This window comes from Panthera pardus, unplaced genomic scaffold (genome assembly GCF_024362965.1).
Source record: "Panthera pardus isolate Hobbes unplaced genomic scaffold, ASM2436296v1 HiC_scaffold_15, whole genome shotgun sequence".
In the NCBI taxonomy this organism is placed as follows: Eukaryota; Metazoa; Chordata; class Mammalia; order Carnivora; family Felidae; genus Panthera; species Panthera pardus.
In genome coordinates, this window is record NW_026526710.1 from 88,400,645 (window position 1) to 88,414,445 (window position 13,801).

General features: G+C 50.9%; 1 protein-coding gene across 8 annotated transcripts in view; it reads right to left on the reverse strand.

Moving 5' to 3' along the window:
- Nucleotides 1–13,801, reverse strand: part of SLC66A2 (solute carrier family 66 member 2) — a 120,982-nt gene that overhangs the window by 70,582 nt on the left and 36,599 nt on the right. For 4 of the 8 annotated variants that reach the window (XM_053902874.1, XM_053902870.1, XM_053902871.1 and 1 more), the window contains one exon: nucleotides 7,919–8,135. The exons of 1 other annotated variant lie outside the window; for it this stretch is intronic. In XM_053902874.1, the coding sequence (XP_053758849.1) occupies nucleotides 7,919–8,135 (217 nt within the window). Of the gene's footprint in view, nucleotides 1–4,903; nucleotides 7,088–7,918; nucleotides 8,136–13,801 lie in introns of those variants that run through there. 3 more of the 8 variants (XR_008422325.1, XM_053902875.1, XM_053902873.1) reach the window with 2 other exon arrangements.

The window sequence follows — 13,801 nt, forward strand, 5'->3', positions numbered from 1 at the left end:
TCCCTCCCATCCCTCCCATCCCTCCCATCCTCGCCATGAGGGCCCTGCGTGCCCCGCCACGGGGACAGGGAGGCCCTTCGGCCGGAGGGGCCTCAGCTGTGCGGGGCAGGAAAAGGCCGACACAGCGGTGGGGCCCCCACGGCCTCACAGGTGCTCTGCCCCTCGCGGCTGCGGGCACGTCTGTCACGTGCCCCTCAGGAGACTCGCCGTGGCCTTAGCACAGGGGAGACCACCCCTCCCCACGCTGCATCCCAGGGAGTCGACCAGGCAGGGGCAGCAGCCACAGCCACAGGACCTCAGGATGGCCGCACTCGGCCACAGGAGCCTTGCCCAGGACAGGTGGTGGCCCCCTCAGCCTCAGCTTTCCCCTCCTGGCCGCGGAGCCCCCGGTCTGCACCCAGGGGACAAAAGCAGGGGCTGCCAGGAGAAGCGGAGCAAAGCCGGCCACTCTCGGAAATCCCTGCCCGGCCAGACCCCCCCCCCCCCACGTGAAAGCTCACTGGAGGGTGATTCCCTTCCTGGTCACGGACGCCGACCCCCCTCAGACACCTCAGACCCGTCTGTAGGGGGACAGGGACCCTTGGTGAGTAAAGAGGGAACTGTCACTCACGTCACTGCCCACAGCCCACATGCACACCACCGAGCCCTGGCTCCCCGAGCGACGAGCGGAGCACCGCTGTGCCTTCCCGCGTACGCTATGTTTAAATCGGACCACCTCCGCCAGCAGGCCGAACCTTCTCCAACCAATGAAACCAGGCCACAGGGTTTGGGGGTGGTGCCACCAGGCAGCAGGAAGGACGGTGAAGTTCCCCAAGCAGACAGGGTGCCCGTCAGAGCCGCGAGCACCAGACCGAGAAGAACTTACGTCGAGGGCGAGGCAGGCGCTGGGCTCTCAGAAGTGGGCACTCCTCCACCCCGGAGCCCTGGCGTTCGGACAACCTCAAGCCCCAGGCTGGTTCCGACAGAACCGGGGTGAGGAGCCCCGTCTCCTGAACCCCAGCGCATGGAGGCAGCAGGCGCTCAAACACGGCTCTTGGTCCCATCCTCCGCCCGCTGAAGTGTCACACTGGCCATGCAGGACCGACGGAAGCGGAGAAAACAGCCTGAGGTTCTCGGGACGGTCGCTGGGGAAATGGCCTAAGGCCGAGCTCCACCCAGCTTGTCTGTGGGCAGGCATCCACGTCCAAACAGCCCACGGATACATCTCACTTGGCCTGTAGTGTTGGCTCACGTAGTATTTCAAAATGTTTGTTCTGAGTTAGCTGATAACTAATTCTGCATTTTGAAAATCCAGATTTATTACATATAACAGATCTTTTTCTGGCTGCTTTCCACATTTAACGTTGGTTTTTAGCAGATTGTGATGTGATACATGTTTGGGATTTGCCAAACGTCTGAAATCTGTGTTTACCTAACATCAGATTTGGAAAATTTTCAGCCATTATTTAACTATTTTTGTCTGCTCCACACTCCTCTCCTAAACTCAGACGACATCAATGTTAGATCTTTTGGTGCTGTCCCTACGTCCACTTTTACCCCCAGTTTTTCTCTGTTGTTGAGAATGTACGATTTTTATCGATCTGTCTTCAGGTTCAGACTCTTTCTCCTGTTACCTTCATACTGCTACTGAACTCACGAAGTACATTTTTATTTGGTTGTCTGTATTTTTTAATTTAAGATCTTCTATTTGGTTCTTTCTTATAGCTTCCACGTCTTTGCGGAGATGTTCTGTTTTTCATTCATCTCCAGAGTGTCCGCTCTCGCTCTCTAGAGTGGTTTCCAGTGACCGCAGTGCCTCTGTCACCTGGTTCACGGTCCTTGTTGTCAGCTGGTTCCCGTGTCCTTTGACAGCTGCTGAGATCTTCCTGGTTCCTTCATATGTTGAGTAATTTTGGTTTGTATCCTGGACATTGTTAACATATAATGAGACTGGATGCCTTATTAAACCCTATGGAGAATGTCGGGTCTTGTGTTCTAACAGCAGCTGATGTGGGCTGCAGGTCAATTCAGCTCAGTTTTCAAGGCCTCGGCAGAACCACCTGGGTCCGGACTGTGCAGGCAGCACTCAGTGGCCGGGCTGGGATGTGGGTGGTGGTCCTCCCCAACATTCAGTTTTCAACGCCTTTGGGATGTAGGTTAGGGCCAAGTCCATGCATGCATAGCTTGGCGTGAGCCCAGGAGTCACACGCAACTTCACAGGATCCCTGTCCCAAGATGTTCCTGTCCATCTCCCTGACTCTGTGCCTCGGGGACACTCCTTTCCCAGGTCCTCTGGCTGGAAAGCCAGGGCTTTAGTGTCCAGGTCCACGTGGTGGCAGGGTGGAGGGAAAGAGCCACAGGATTCCCCTTTACTCTCAGGGGCAGGTGTCTGTCCAGCCACCGCTCACACGGCCCCAGCTCGGCAGACAGCCCTTCAGGATTGGGACTTGCCTGGAGCCAGGACATAAGAGCGAGGCCAAAACATCAACGACAACAACCTCGGGCGTCTCCTCACTCTCTGCCCTGGAGGGGGCCCTGCCCCACGCTGGGACCGGTGGAGGAGGCCCCTCGTGGAGCTCTTTCCACCCTACCCAGGGCACAGTGCTGAGTTCCAGGCTGGCAGAGATGGACGGGAAAACGGAACTCAGGTCAGTCATCCACGTGTCAAGTCGTGGTCTCCTTCCCGTGACCTGCCCGCGCCGGCTGACTTCTTGGAGTCCCCACAGCTGCTCCGTGCCTTCTGTCGAGGCCTGCAGTTGTGCTCAGGGGGAGAGACGGGCTTGCCCCGTGCAGCCTCGTGGGAAAGATCCGAGATTGGAAGTTTGGGTCTGCATTCTGCCACTGGCCACCTTCCCCAACTGGTCCCTGTGGACATCGGACCTAGTCCATCCTGGGCAGCATGGCTGAGGAGCAGGAGGGACGGTGCTGGCTGCTGTGACATTTCCCATGGGGATTTGTCACCTGCGGTAATCAAAACCCTCCACTTCCCACCCCGTGCCTCTCTCTCGGTCTGAACTGTCCTGGTCTGGAGCACCAGCTGGGGATGTCTGCCTGTGGGTGACTCGGCATCATGGCTCAGGGCCTCAGTGGGGCTGCAGGGCAGGGACTTGGGCTAATGGCACCCTTAGAACTGGGGGAACCGTGGAGATGGGGGGCACAGCACGGAGACGAGCTGAGTGAGGGAAGCGGTGTGAACGGGGGACAGAGCTGACAGCACGCGGTCCCCTCCAGGCCTGGGCTGGGCCACCAGGAGGCCGCAGGCACCTGGCAGACTGGGGCCCGGGTGCACGGAGTGAACTGCACCGCGGAGGGCCGGCCTGTGCAAGCTGCTCACAGCCCCCACACTCACAACACCACACTTTCCGAGGAAAACCCACAGCCACAAAGCAAGCACCTCAAGGAGAAGCTCCGAAGGCAAGCGAGGTTTCTGCCATGAAGACAGGAGGGAAGCAACGGGCGCTCAGAGGAAGAGGCTCGTTCCATTCTACGGACTAAGAGCTCAAGGCACGGTCTCCCCCAGAGATACCCAAGTTTAGGAGGGGACTGAAAGACCCTCCTCAAAACACAAGGAAAGCCTAACGAGCCACAGAGACAGTTCCAGCTCAGGCAGCAGGGTCGGGCAGACGGCCGGGCTGGAGCCTTCTCAAGTGGGGCTTTGGGGTTGCAGCCAGAGCCGGAGTGACACCAGCCTGGAAAAGCCCTGTGTCCCCAGCCCCTCAGGGCCAGGCCATTCCTGGGGTGAGGGTGCCGGTCCTTTGATGGCCCCCTGGCCAGAAGCTGGCCCCTCCCTCCACTGGTGGCTCGGAGAGAGACAGGACTCCACACAGCGGCACTCCCTATGGGGCAGGCAGAAAATGCAGCTGAGGTCAGTCCCAGTACCCGAGGCCACCCCTCCCCTGGCGCCCTGTCAGAGCCCCTCTGCGTCCTGAGTGCACAGGTGCACGTGCAGACGTGCGGTCACCGCTCAGACGTGAGGTCACCTGATGTAAAGAACATTTTTAGCCGCACAGACCAGACGCCTCACCCAGCCTCGGCCCTTGAGTCAGCTATGGCTCGGGGTCAGGAATGTGACAGCCTCGCTGAGGTCCCACGACCAGCCGCCTAGGTCAAATATTAACCAAGTTGTTCCCGCCCCGTCTGGTGCAGGAGAAAACCAACACCCTGAGCAATCTGCTTATCGGGAAGGAACGCCCCTGTGCAGACAGCAAGGACTCTGATGTACAAGCTCACGTTGTCACCCCAAGACTGTGTGGTGCCCTGCCCCCAAGACTCCCAGGACCTTCAGTGGGCTGTGAATTCCCATCACTTGCAGCAGCTATGGGACAGAGGAGCGAGCCGCAGAGGTCGGGCCATCACTCTTCAGTATGTCTGGGGTGTCTGGAGTGCCACCCAAGGGAGACCCCGACTCCTCCTCCTACACGGAGCCCAGGGTTTCCACAACGCAGGAAGCCCAGCTGGTCGCCTCCCAGGCCCCAGGCCATGTCCTTCCTGCTCAGGCTGGTAGCCTGGGAGCTGGAGTCCTGGTCAGGCCACCAGCCCCTCCCACACCTGGCCATCCCTACCCCCTCCCACTATTTTAATCCCAGCTCCCATTACCTCATTCTTGGCTCCTGCATTTTTTCCTCTCAGACTACTCCTAAAATACCTCTCACCTCATCCTTGCCCTGCCCCGCAGTCCAGAAAGCCTTCCCCACAGCACACAGGTCAGGCAGGCCAAGCCCTGTGGCCTCCCCAGCCCTCCCCTCAGGAGCCCAGGCCCAGACCTTGCCCTCCTCCCACCCATCAAACTCCACCCAAAACACATCCCAAAAGAGTAGGTTTTTGGGACCTTAGGTCAGACAATGGTTTCTTGGGCATGACAACTAAAGCATAAGCAACACACACACACACACACACACACACACACACACACACACACACACACACACACAAATATGCTGGACTTCATTCAATTTAAAAATCTTTTGTGCTGAAAAGGAAAATATCACGAAAGTGAAGACAATCCACAGGATGGGAGAAAAAACTTGCAAATCATATACCTGACAGAGTTCCAGTATCCAGTGTGGATAAAGAAATCTACAACTCAGTAATAAAAAGACAAACAACCAAATTTAAAAATAGACAAAAGGTCTGAACAGCTATCTCTCCATAGACATATAAATGGTCAAGAAGCACACGAAAGGATGTTCAACATCATTAGTCATTAGGGAAATGCAAATCAAAACCACAACAAGATCCCACGTGACACCCACCAGGATAGTGGGGACGTGGGGGAGAGCGCAAGCAGGGGAGGGGCAGAGAGAGAGGGACAGGGGATCCAAAGCAGGCTCTGCATTGACAGGCTGACAGCAGCGAGCCCGATGTGGGACTCAAATTCACGAACTGTGAGATCATGACCTGAGCCAAAGTCAGACGCTCGACCAACTGAGCCACCCAAGTGCCCCCAAATTTTTAGATTTTATAAAGCCCAACATGTAGTTTTTATGTTGTTTCCTGTGCCTTTGGTGTCACATCCAAGAAATCACTGCCAAATCCAATGTCATGATGCTTTTCTCCTGTTTTCTTCTAAGAATTCCATTGCTTTAGGTCTTACATTCAGGTCTTTGATCAATTTTGAGTTAATTTTGGTATACGGTGCCAGGTAAGAGTCTAATGTCATTCTTTTGCATGTGGATATCCCATTTCTCAGAACCATTTGTTGAAAAGACTGTCCTTTCTCCACTGAATGGTCTTGGCACCCTTTCCGAAAGTCACTTAACCATATATGTAAATGTCATTTCGGGACTCTCTAGTCCCCTGGTCTCTTTGTCTTTATGCCAATAACACACTGTCTTGATTATTGTACTTTTTAGTTATTTTTGAAATCTGAAAGTATGAGTCTTCTAGTTTTGTTCGAGATTGTTTTGACTATTGGGGGTCCCTTAATATTCCATATGAATTTTAGGCCTGGTTTTTCTATTTCTGCAAAAAAAAAAAAAAAAAAAAAAAAATCACTGGGATTTCGACAGGGATTCCATTAAATCTGAGATTGCTTTGGGTAGTACTGACATTATAACAATATTGAGTCTTCCAGTCCATGAACATGGGATGTCTTTCCATTTACTTATGTCTTGAATTTCTTTCAGCAGACTGTTTTGTAGTTTTCATTGTACAAGTCTTTTATCTCCTTGGTTAAGTTTTTTTTCAGAAAAAAAAATTTTTTTAGGTTTACTCATTTTTGAAAGACAGAGAGAGACGGAGCACAAGCAGGGGCGGGACGGAGAGAGGTGGGGGGACACAGAATCCGAAGCAGGCTCTAGGCTCTGAGCCGTCAGCACAGAGCCCGACGTGGGGCTCGAGCTCACGCACCGTGAGATCATGACCTGAGCCCAAGTCGTACGCTCAACCGACTGAGCCACCCAGGCGCCCCTCCTTGGTTAAGTTAATTTCTAAGTATTTTACACTCTTAATATTACCATAACTAGAATTGTTTTTGTAATTTCCCGAGTGTCCTGCAAGCTGCTCTTAGTGGCACTGGGGGAATTAAGCTGTTGTGTCATTTCCCACATTAAGAAGCTTGAATCTCCTGCCTCTGGTGATGTCTGTGGACTCAGCTTCCTCTCCGTGGATCACGGCCTCCAACCTTGGGCGCTGGCAGCCTCCACTCTGGCCTGCCTCTGACCCATGGAGAGTTCTTTCCCATCACAGAAGTTGAACTTGGAAAATTGAGACAATGTTGGATTCAGCTGCCCGGGTATCCCCTACATACCGGATACGGTAAGTTGCCTACAGGATCCAACCAGTAAACAGTGACGGTGCAGGTGCAGCAAACACACAGGTACAGGCAGGTGGACTTGGAAGCAGCAGGTGTGGGATCAACATGAGCCCACTTTGAGCACGCTGTGGCCACAAATCAGGTGGTCAGCCTCAGTGAGTCCGCAGGTGCCGAGGGTCCCCAGGGAGGGGACGCCATGCCCCAGCCACCGGACAGGCCTCCCGCCGCACATTCGTATCTGAAAGTGCACACTAGTCGTCTTCTGTCTTGCTTCAGTGGAACAGACACCCATCCAGGGAGAACTGGGTAGGGAAGGGCCTGTAAGCCGTATCACGGGACAGGGAGCCAATGCCCCTGAGGAGGGTGAGAAGAGGCCCCCAGGGAGGTAGGGCCACGATGCTGCCTTCACACGCACACGACCACCCTGGGAGGGGTTGAGGCTCTGCATGGATCTAGGCAAGAAGGCATGAGAGGTTCAGGTACTACTACAGCCCTCGAAGAGAGCCCTGCACAGCTGTAAGTGCTGCACGGGGAGGGAGCTCCCCATCGCAGGAAGCGAGCAAGTGCCAGAGGAACAACCAGTAGGAATGGCGAAGATTCTGAACCAGCCAACCCGGGGGGCCCCCGGGATTCCAACGGACACCCCGTTCCAATGGCACAGGTGACTCTCATCAGGCCAGGCCAGGGGAGGGCCCTACCCAACGCCTTCAAGACTGGCGCCCCACCGGCCTCCCGTTACTCGGAGGACATCTGAAGTCACGGATGGCATCGGCACACCTGCTCCGCCGTGACAAGAGTGAATCCCATGACACAGGGCCCCCACCGCTGAGTGCACCTCTGTGCTCCGCAGCCAGAGCGCTGTCCCCTCGCCCCCCCTTCTGCACTCGGCACGTCCCTCCCACCGTCATGCTTCAGGGCCAGCCTGAAAGAGTGGCGCTCAGATCCTGCACCGCACACCTGCCTCGCGAGAGGGCCGTGGCCTCCCCCAACCCGCCCCACACTCACGTCTCTGCTCACACACCCAGACATCAAAGGGCCAACGTGTTCACACCTAAACTGCTCCTTACCCGGCGGTTTCACAAGCGTGACCGAAAACACGGCAGCCGTGTTCGCGCACGTTCCGTTCTTACCAACTTGGAGGCACTGGCACCACTGGGTCCAGCGAGAGCCGCAGGGGCCGCCTACCTCATTCCCTCAGTGGACTGGTGGCGATAGTTGCGGTAGAGCTGTGGGACACCCAGCATGGCCTCGGTCAGCACGGCCAGGAAGCCCAGGGTCTCCACAAACAGGGCCGAGTCGATGGACAGGTACGTGATGTAGCCCGCCACGCCCGTGAAGGCCACAACACACTGCACGTAGTCCCCGAAGCTGCTCCAGTGCCAGAAGTGGCGAGGGTCAAAGTCTAGGGCGAGAGGCGAGACAAATGTAAGCCAGGCGTACGGGTCAGGGCACCGTGAGGAGAGGACGTGAGCGGAGCGAGGAGGTCAAAGTCAATGGACGCGAGATGGACGTGGGCTGTGGGGCTCCGTGTGCTCTTGGCAGGGCCCTTGTGAGGGAGCTTTGATATCAGTCACCGTAAAGACGTTAAAATCCTTAAATCCTGTGATAGTATAGTGCAGGGGTTGTACCGGAGCCTCTGAAGTCTCTTCCCTGGGTTAGAATCCTCACCCCTTCCTCCACAAGTGGATCAGTTCACCAGGTGTCTTGGTGTCTTCAGGTGTGAAAGAGGAATAAGGTAACCTACCTCCTATGGTTATTCTAACGGTTACGTGAGTTAATCTTACAAACCCGATGAAGTGCCCAGCCCATAATAAGGGCCAATAAAGGTATGTACTTATCATCACTACACAGTCGATCGAATGTTATCGTTCGCCTGACAGATAGATGTGTCCTGCAGAAACCAAATCCATAAGCACTCACAAATCAGCAAACTACGTGAAGTTCTTGGGCTTTGGCAGATAAACACAGGAGGTCCTGGGGACAGAAGCGGCGTCAGGGCAGGTCAGGGAAATGGGGATAAATAGAAAGAGAGCTTGAGGGTGCAGGATGCACCCGATCCTGGCCCAGCCCTTAGAATGGCAGGATCTGGAGCCAGGGCGCCCTGCCAGGAAAATGACCCAGCAAGGGCTGCAGGCATGGGCGCCAGTACGGGGCGGCGGGTCCGGCCCTCCAGGGCCCGGGAAGTGTCGGCAGGGAAATATTCAACCTGCACACGTGTGCCTGTCCTGCCGGCCCCGTCCCCCCACCCCTTCCGGCTCCATTCCCTCACTCTGTGCGAGAACACTGCCCAGAGTCTGAGCTAGAAAGGGGGAGCGCGGGCAGGAGGCGGGGCATGGTTTGCAGGTGTGACGTCACACCAGAGTGGGGGTCACCTCCTAGAGCAGGGCAGGGTATGAGCCAGGCTTGCTTCAGGAACAAACCCCAGCTGTAACACGGGGGTGGCCTGAGCGTGCAGGGGAGCTGGGGGCAAACACTGAGGTGTTCCCTACAGAGAATATGAAGTCATGAGAGGATGTGACAAGGGGGCGCATCTCAGACCCGGATGAAGTTCCTGACTTTGTGCCCAAGGAGTGGAAAAAACAGGGTCAGAACCGAGAACCTGGGCCAGGACAGGGATGGACTACGAACAGGCGAGCTGAGGACACCAGGTGAGGTCCAGGGGGTTTCAGGAAACAGGGTCTGAGGTCAATCGGTCACAAGTCTTTCTATTTTAGGTTCTCAAGGAGCAGGTCAACTGGCAAATGACTAACAGAATACCTTTATTACAAAATTTCTGAGAAAAGACTGAGACCGGACCCTTACCTTAGCAGACACAAAAATTATCTCAAAAAGACCTAAACATGAGAGAGAAAACGGTAAGACTCTCAGCAGAGAACACAGAGGGAGAGCATCAGGACAGTGGATCTGTCAACAGCTCCTTAGATATGAGAACAAAAACACAGCAACAGAAGAGAAAATAGACCAATTCGACTGTATCAAAATTATAAACTTCTGTGTTTCTAGGAAAAAAAAAACTCTTTGAAATTATTGGTCTTGGCAACGATTTTTGGATAGGATACCAAAAATGCAAAGCAAAAATAAACAAGCAGAACTGCATCAAACTGAAAGGCTTCTGCAGAACAAAAGAAACGACCAGCAAAATGAAAAGGAGACCAACAGAATGGGAGAAAATGTTTGCAGACTGTCATGTTATAAGGGGTTTATACCCAAAATATATGCAAAACTCATACAACTCAGTAGCCGAAACAAAAAACAAAAACGAAACAAAACAACCCAATTAAAAACTAGAGGACTAGAACACGTATTTTTCCAAAGAAGACATACAAATGGCCAACAGACACATGAAAAGAGGCTCCACATCACTCATCAGGGAAATGCAAATCAAAACCACAATGAGATACGATCTCACACCTGTCAGAATGGCTAGAATAAAAAAAAAAAAAAAGGGATCAGCGTTGGTGAGGATGTGGAGAAAAGGCAACGCTAACTGGGGCGGCCACTGTGCACAACAACATGGAGGTTCCTCAAAAAATTAAAAATAGAAACACGTGATCCAGCAATTCCCCTCTGGGCATTTATCCAAAGGAAATGAAATCGCTATCTTGAAGAGACATCTGCACCCCACGTTCACAGCAGCGCTATTTACAATAGCCAAAACATGGAAACAACCTAAGCGTCCACACCAAGAGATGAACGGAGAAAGACGACTGGTGTATATACATAATAGACTATTATTTAGCCATAAAAAAGGGAAATCTTGCTTTTGTGGCAATATACATAGACCTTGAGAACCTTGAGCATAATGCTAAGTAAAATCAGTCAGAGAAAGACAAACACTGTGTATTCTCACTCATATGTAGAATCCAAAAAAGCCAACCTTGTAGAAACAGAGCAGAATGGCGGTTGCCAGCACTGGGGGTGGGGGACGGAGGGAGATGTTGGTCAAAGGGCCCAGACTTCCAGCTGTAAGATGAATAAGTTCTGGCATCTAATGTACAGAATGGTAACTATAATCAACAATACTGTATTACACACTTGAACATGGCTGAGGCACCCGGCTGGCTCAGTCGGTGGAGTGTGCGACTCCCGATCTCGGGGTCATGAGTTTAAGCCCCGTGTTGGGTGCAGAGTTTACTTCAAAAAGAAAAAAGGAAAAAAAGAAAGGTGTTAAGAGAGTAGATCCTGGGGTGCCCGGGTGGCTCAGTCAGCTGACCACCTGATTTCAGCTCAGGTCACGATCTCACGATTCGTGAGTTCGAGCCCCACAGGCTCGCTGCTGTCAGCACAGAGCCTGCTTCGGATCCTCTGACCTCCTCTCTCTCTCCCCCTCCCCTACTCATGCTCTCCCTCTCCCTCAAAAATAAATAAACATTAAAAAAAAAAGTAGATCTTAAATGTTACCTCCACCAAAAAAAGAAATAAATAAATAATGTGAAGGGATGGAAGCATTAATGAACCTTACTGTGGTATTTATATCACAACATATAAGTGTGTTAAGTCATCACATTGTACATCTTAAATAGGTTATATGTCAATAATACCTCAATAAAGCTGAAAAAATGAAATTTTTTAAATAGTTCTGTTTCAAATAACATAATCAACAGAGTAAGAAGGTAACCCATGCAATGGGAGAAAATATTTGTGAATCAGATATCCAATAAGGAACTTGCATCCAGAATATATAAAGAATGCTTACAACTCAAAAAAAAAATTTTTTTTACGGGGCAACGTAATTGAACAGACATCTCTCCAAAGGACATCTATAGATGCCCCATAAGCACATGAGAAGATATTCAATGTTATTAATCATTAGGGAAATGAAAATCAAAAGCAAAATGAGACACAACTTCACAACCATTAGGACAGCTGCTTTTAAAAACAAAACAAAACAACACAGGGCACCTGGGCAGCTCAGTCACTTGAGCATCCGACTCTTGATTTCGGCCAGGTCGTGCTCTCCCAGTTTGTGAGATCGAGCCCCACGTCGGGCTCTGCACTGAGCCTGGAGCCTGCTTGGGATTCTCTCTCTCCCTCTCTCTCTGCCCCTCCCCAGCTCATGCTCGTGTACTCGCTCTCTCTCAAAATAAATGAAAAACAAAAAAACAGAAACAATTGTTGGCAAGGACAGGGAGAAACTGGAACCCTGTGCACTGTTGGCGGGTATGTGAAATGGTGCAGCCGCTGTGGAAAACAGTATAGAGGGTCCTCACAAAATTCAACACAGAATCACATGACCCAGCAATTCCACTTCTGGGGATACACCCAAAAGAACTGAAAGCAGGGACTCAAACAGATATTCGTACAACCATGTTCACAGCAGCATTATTGGCAATAGCTGAAACACAGAAGCAATTCAGGGTCCACCAACAGGTAAATGCATAAGCGAAATGTGGTCTGTACATACAGCGGAGAATTATTCAGCCTTAAAATGGAAGAAAAGTCTGCAATGTGCTAAAACATGGATGAACTGAGAGCACGATACTGAGTGAAATAAGACAGGTACAAGAAAGAAGGGAAAGCAGACCCCTACTGCTGCCCAGGACAGCGATTCTAACAAAGCAAAGGTGGCAAAAGGAACAGCCAATCGGTCACCACTGCTTCCCAAAGGAAGGGTGAGGCATCCTTCCACTCTGGCAAAGTCCAGTGTCGAGAGGAGGAAGAAAAACCCACATCAGATGGGTAGTCACACATATAAGCAGCTAGGAGCGGTTAAGGGAATACAAAAGCCAGGAAAATGAAAACTGAGCTGCCACTCTTTTTCCAGTCAAGATGGAACAACAGAGACCAGACTTACTGTCCAAATAGCCACAAACTGGGCAAAACAGACGTCTGCAAAACACTGGACACGAGGCAGTAAAGGACAGGGATCTCTAGGAGATGCAATACAGGTGAAGTGAGCCCCAAACTGCCCCAGGTTCGGCCTGGAGTTTCCAGGGTGCAGAAAATGAAGTGAGAACCAGGCCAAGCCCCCAGAAACCCACAGTGGGGAAGACAGAGCTGGGTCTAGGACACGAGGCGGCTGGCGTTTGCAGGACAAAGCAAGCACCGATCACAAGACCGGGCAAAGAACCACCGAAAAAGGTAAGCATTCACAGGGTGCAGCATTCCCAAAGGGCCAGGAGCAGTGTCTTCCTTTCAGCCAGAATGGGAAACCTCGAAATTCACAGAGCTTTAGGTGAACATTGCTTCAGCAGTGGGGAGTAACTAGCCCAGGCTGAGCAATGCTCCCACCTAACTCATCTTAAAAGCAAGATCTAAAAAGATCACACTGTTTACAAGTTACTTAACCACATCCCCAGAACAAAGCTCACAAATATTTATAGAAACTTAAAAATATTCAGCAGATAGCAAGGTAAAACTCACAATGTCTGACATCCACTCAAAAATTACCAAGCATGTAAAGAAACAGGAAAATGTGATCTATAATGAAGAGACAAATAGACCAACTGGAAAAAAAAACAAAAAAAAATTGGAACCAACATGAATGTTAGAACTGACAAGGGCCTCAAAACAGTTATTATAACTATATTCCATTTGTTCAAAAGTTAGGTTGGGATACAGAAAATTATATACATATTTTTAGACTCTACTCCCTCCCAAAAAAACCATCTAGGCATAAAAATCACAACATCTGAGATGAAAAATGAATATATGGATGGGGTTAATATCAGATTAGATGAAGAAGAAAAGATTAGGAAACTTGAAGACATAGGAAGAGAAATTGCAAAATATAAAAGAAAAGAGAATTTTTTTAAAAAATAAAAAAATAAAAATTAAAAAAAATAAAAATAAATAAATAAATAATTTTTAAAAATAAAAATAAATTTAAAAAAAAAGAGAAAAGAATTTTTTAAATCAACCGAGCATTAGTAAGCTGTGGAACAACTTCAAAGCACATAATATTTGTGTGATTAGAGTCCCTGAATTTCAGGGTTGGGGGAAGGCAGAAAAAAATTGCTGGAGGAAAAAAAGGGCCAAAATCTTCCCAAATTTTATGGAAACGTTAAGTCATAAATCTAAGAAGTGCAACGGATCCCAAGCACAAGAAACATAAAGAAAACCACACCA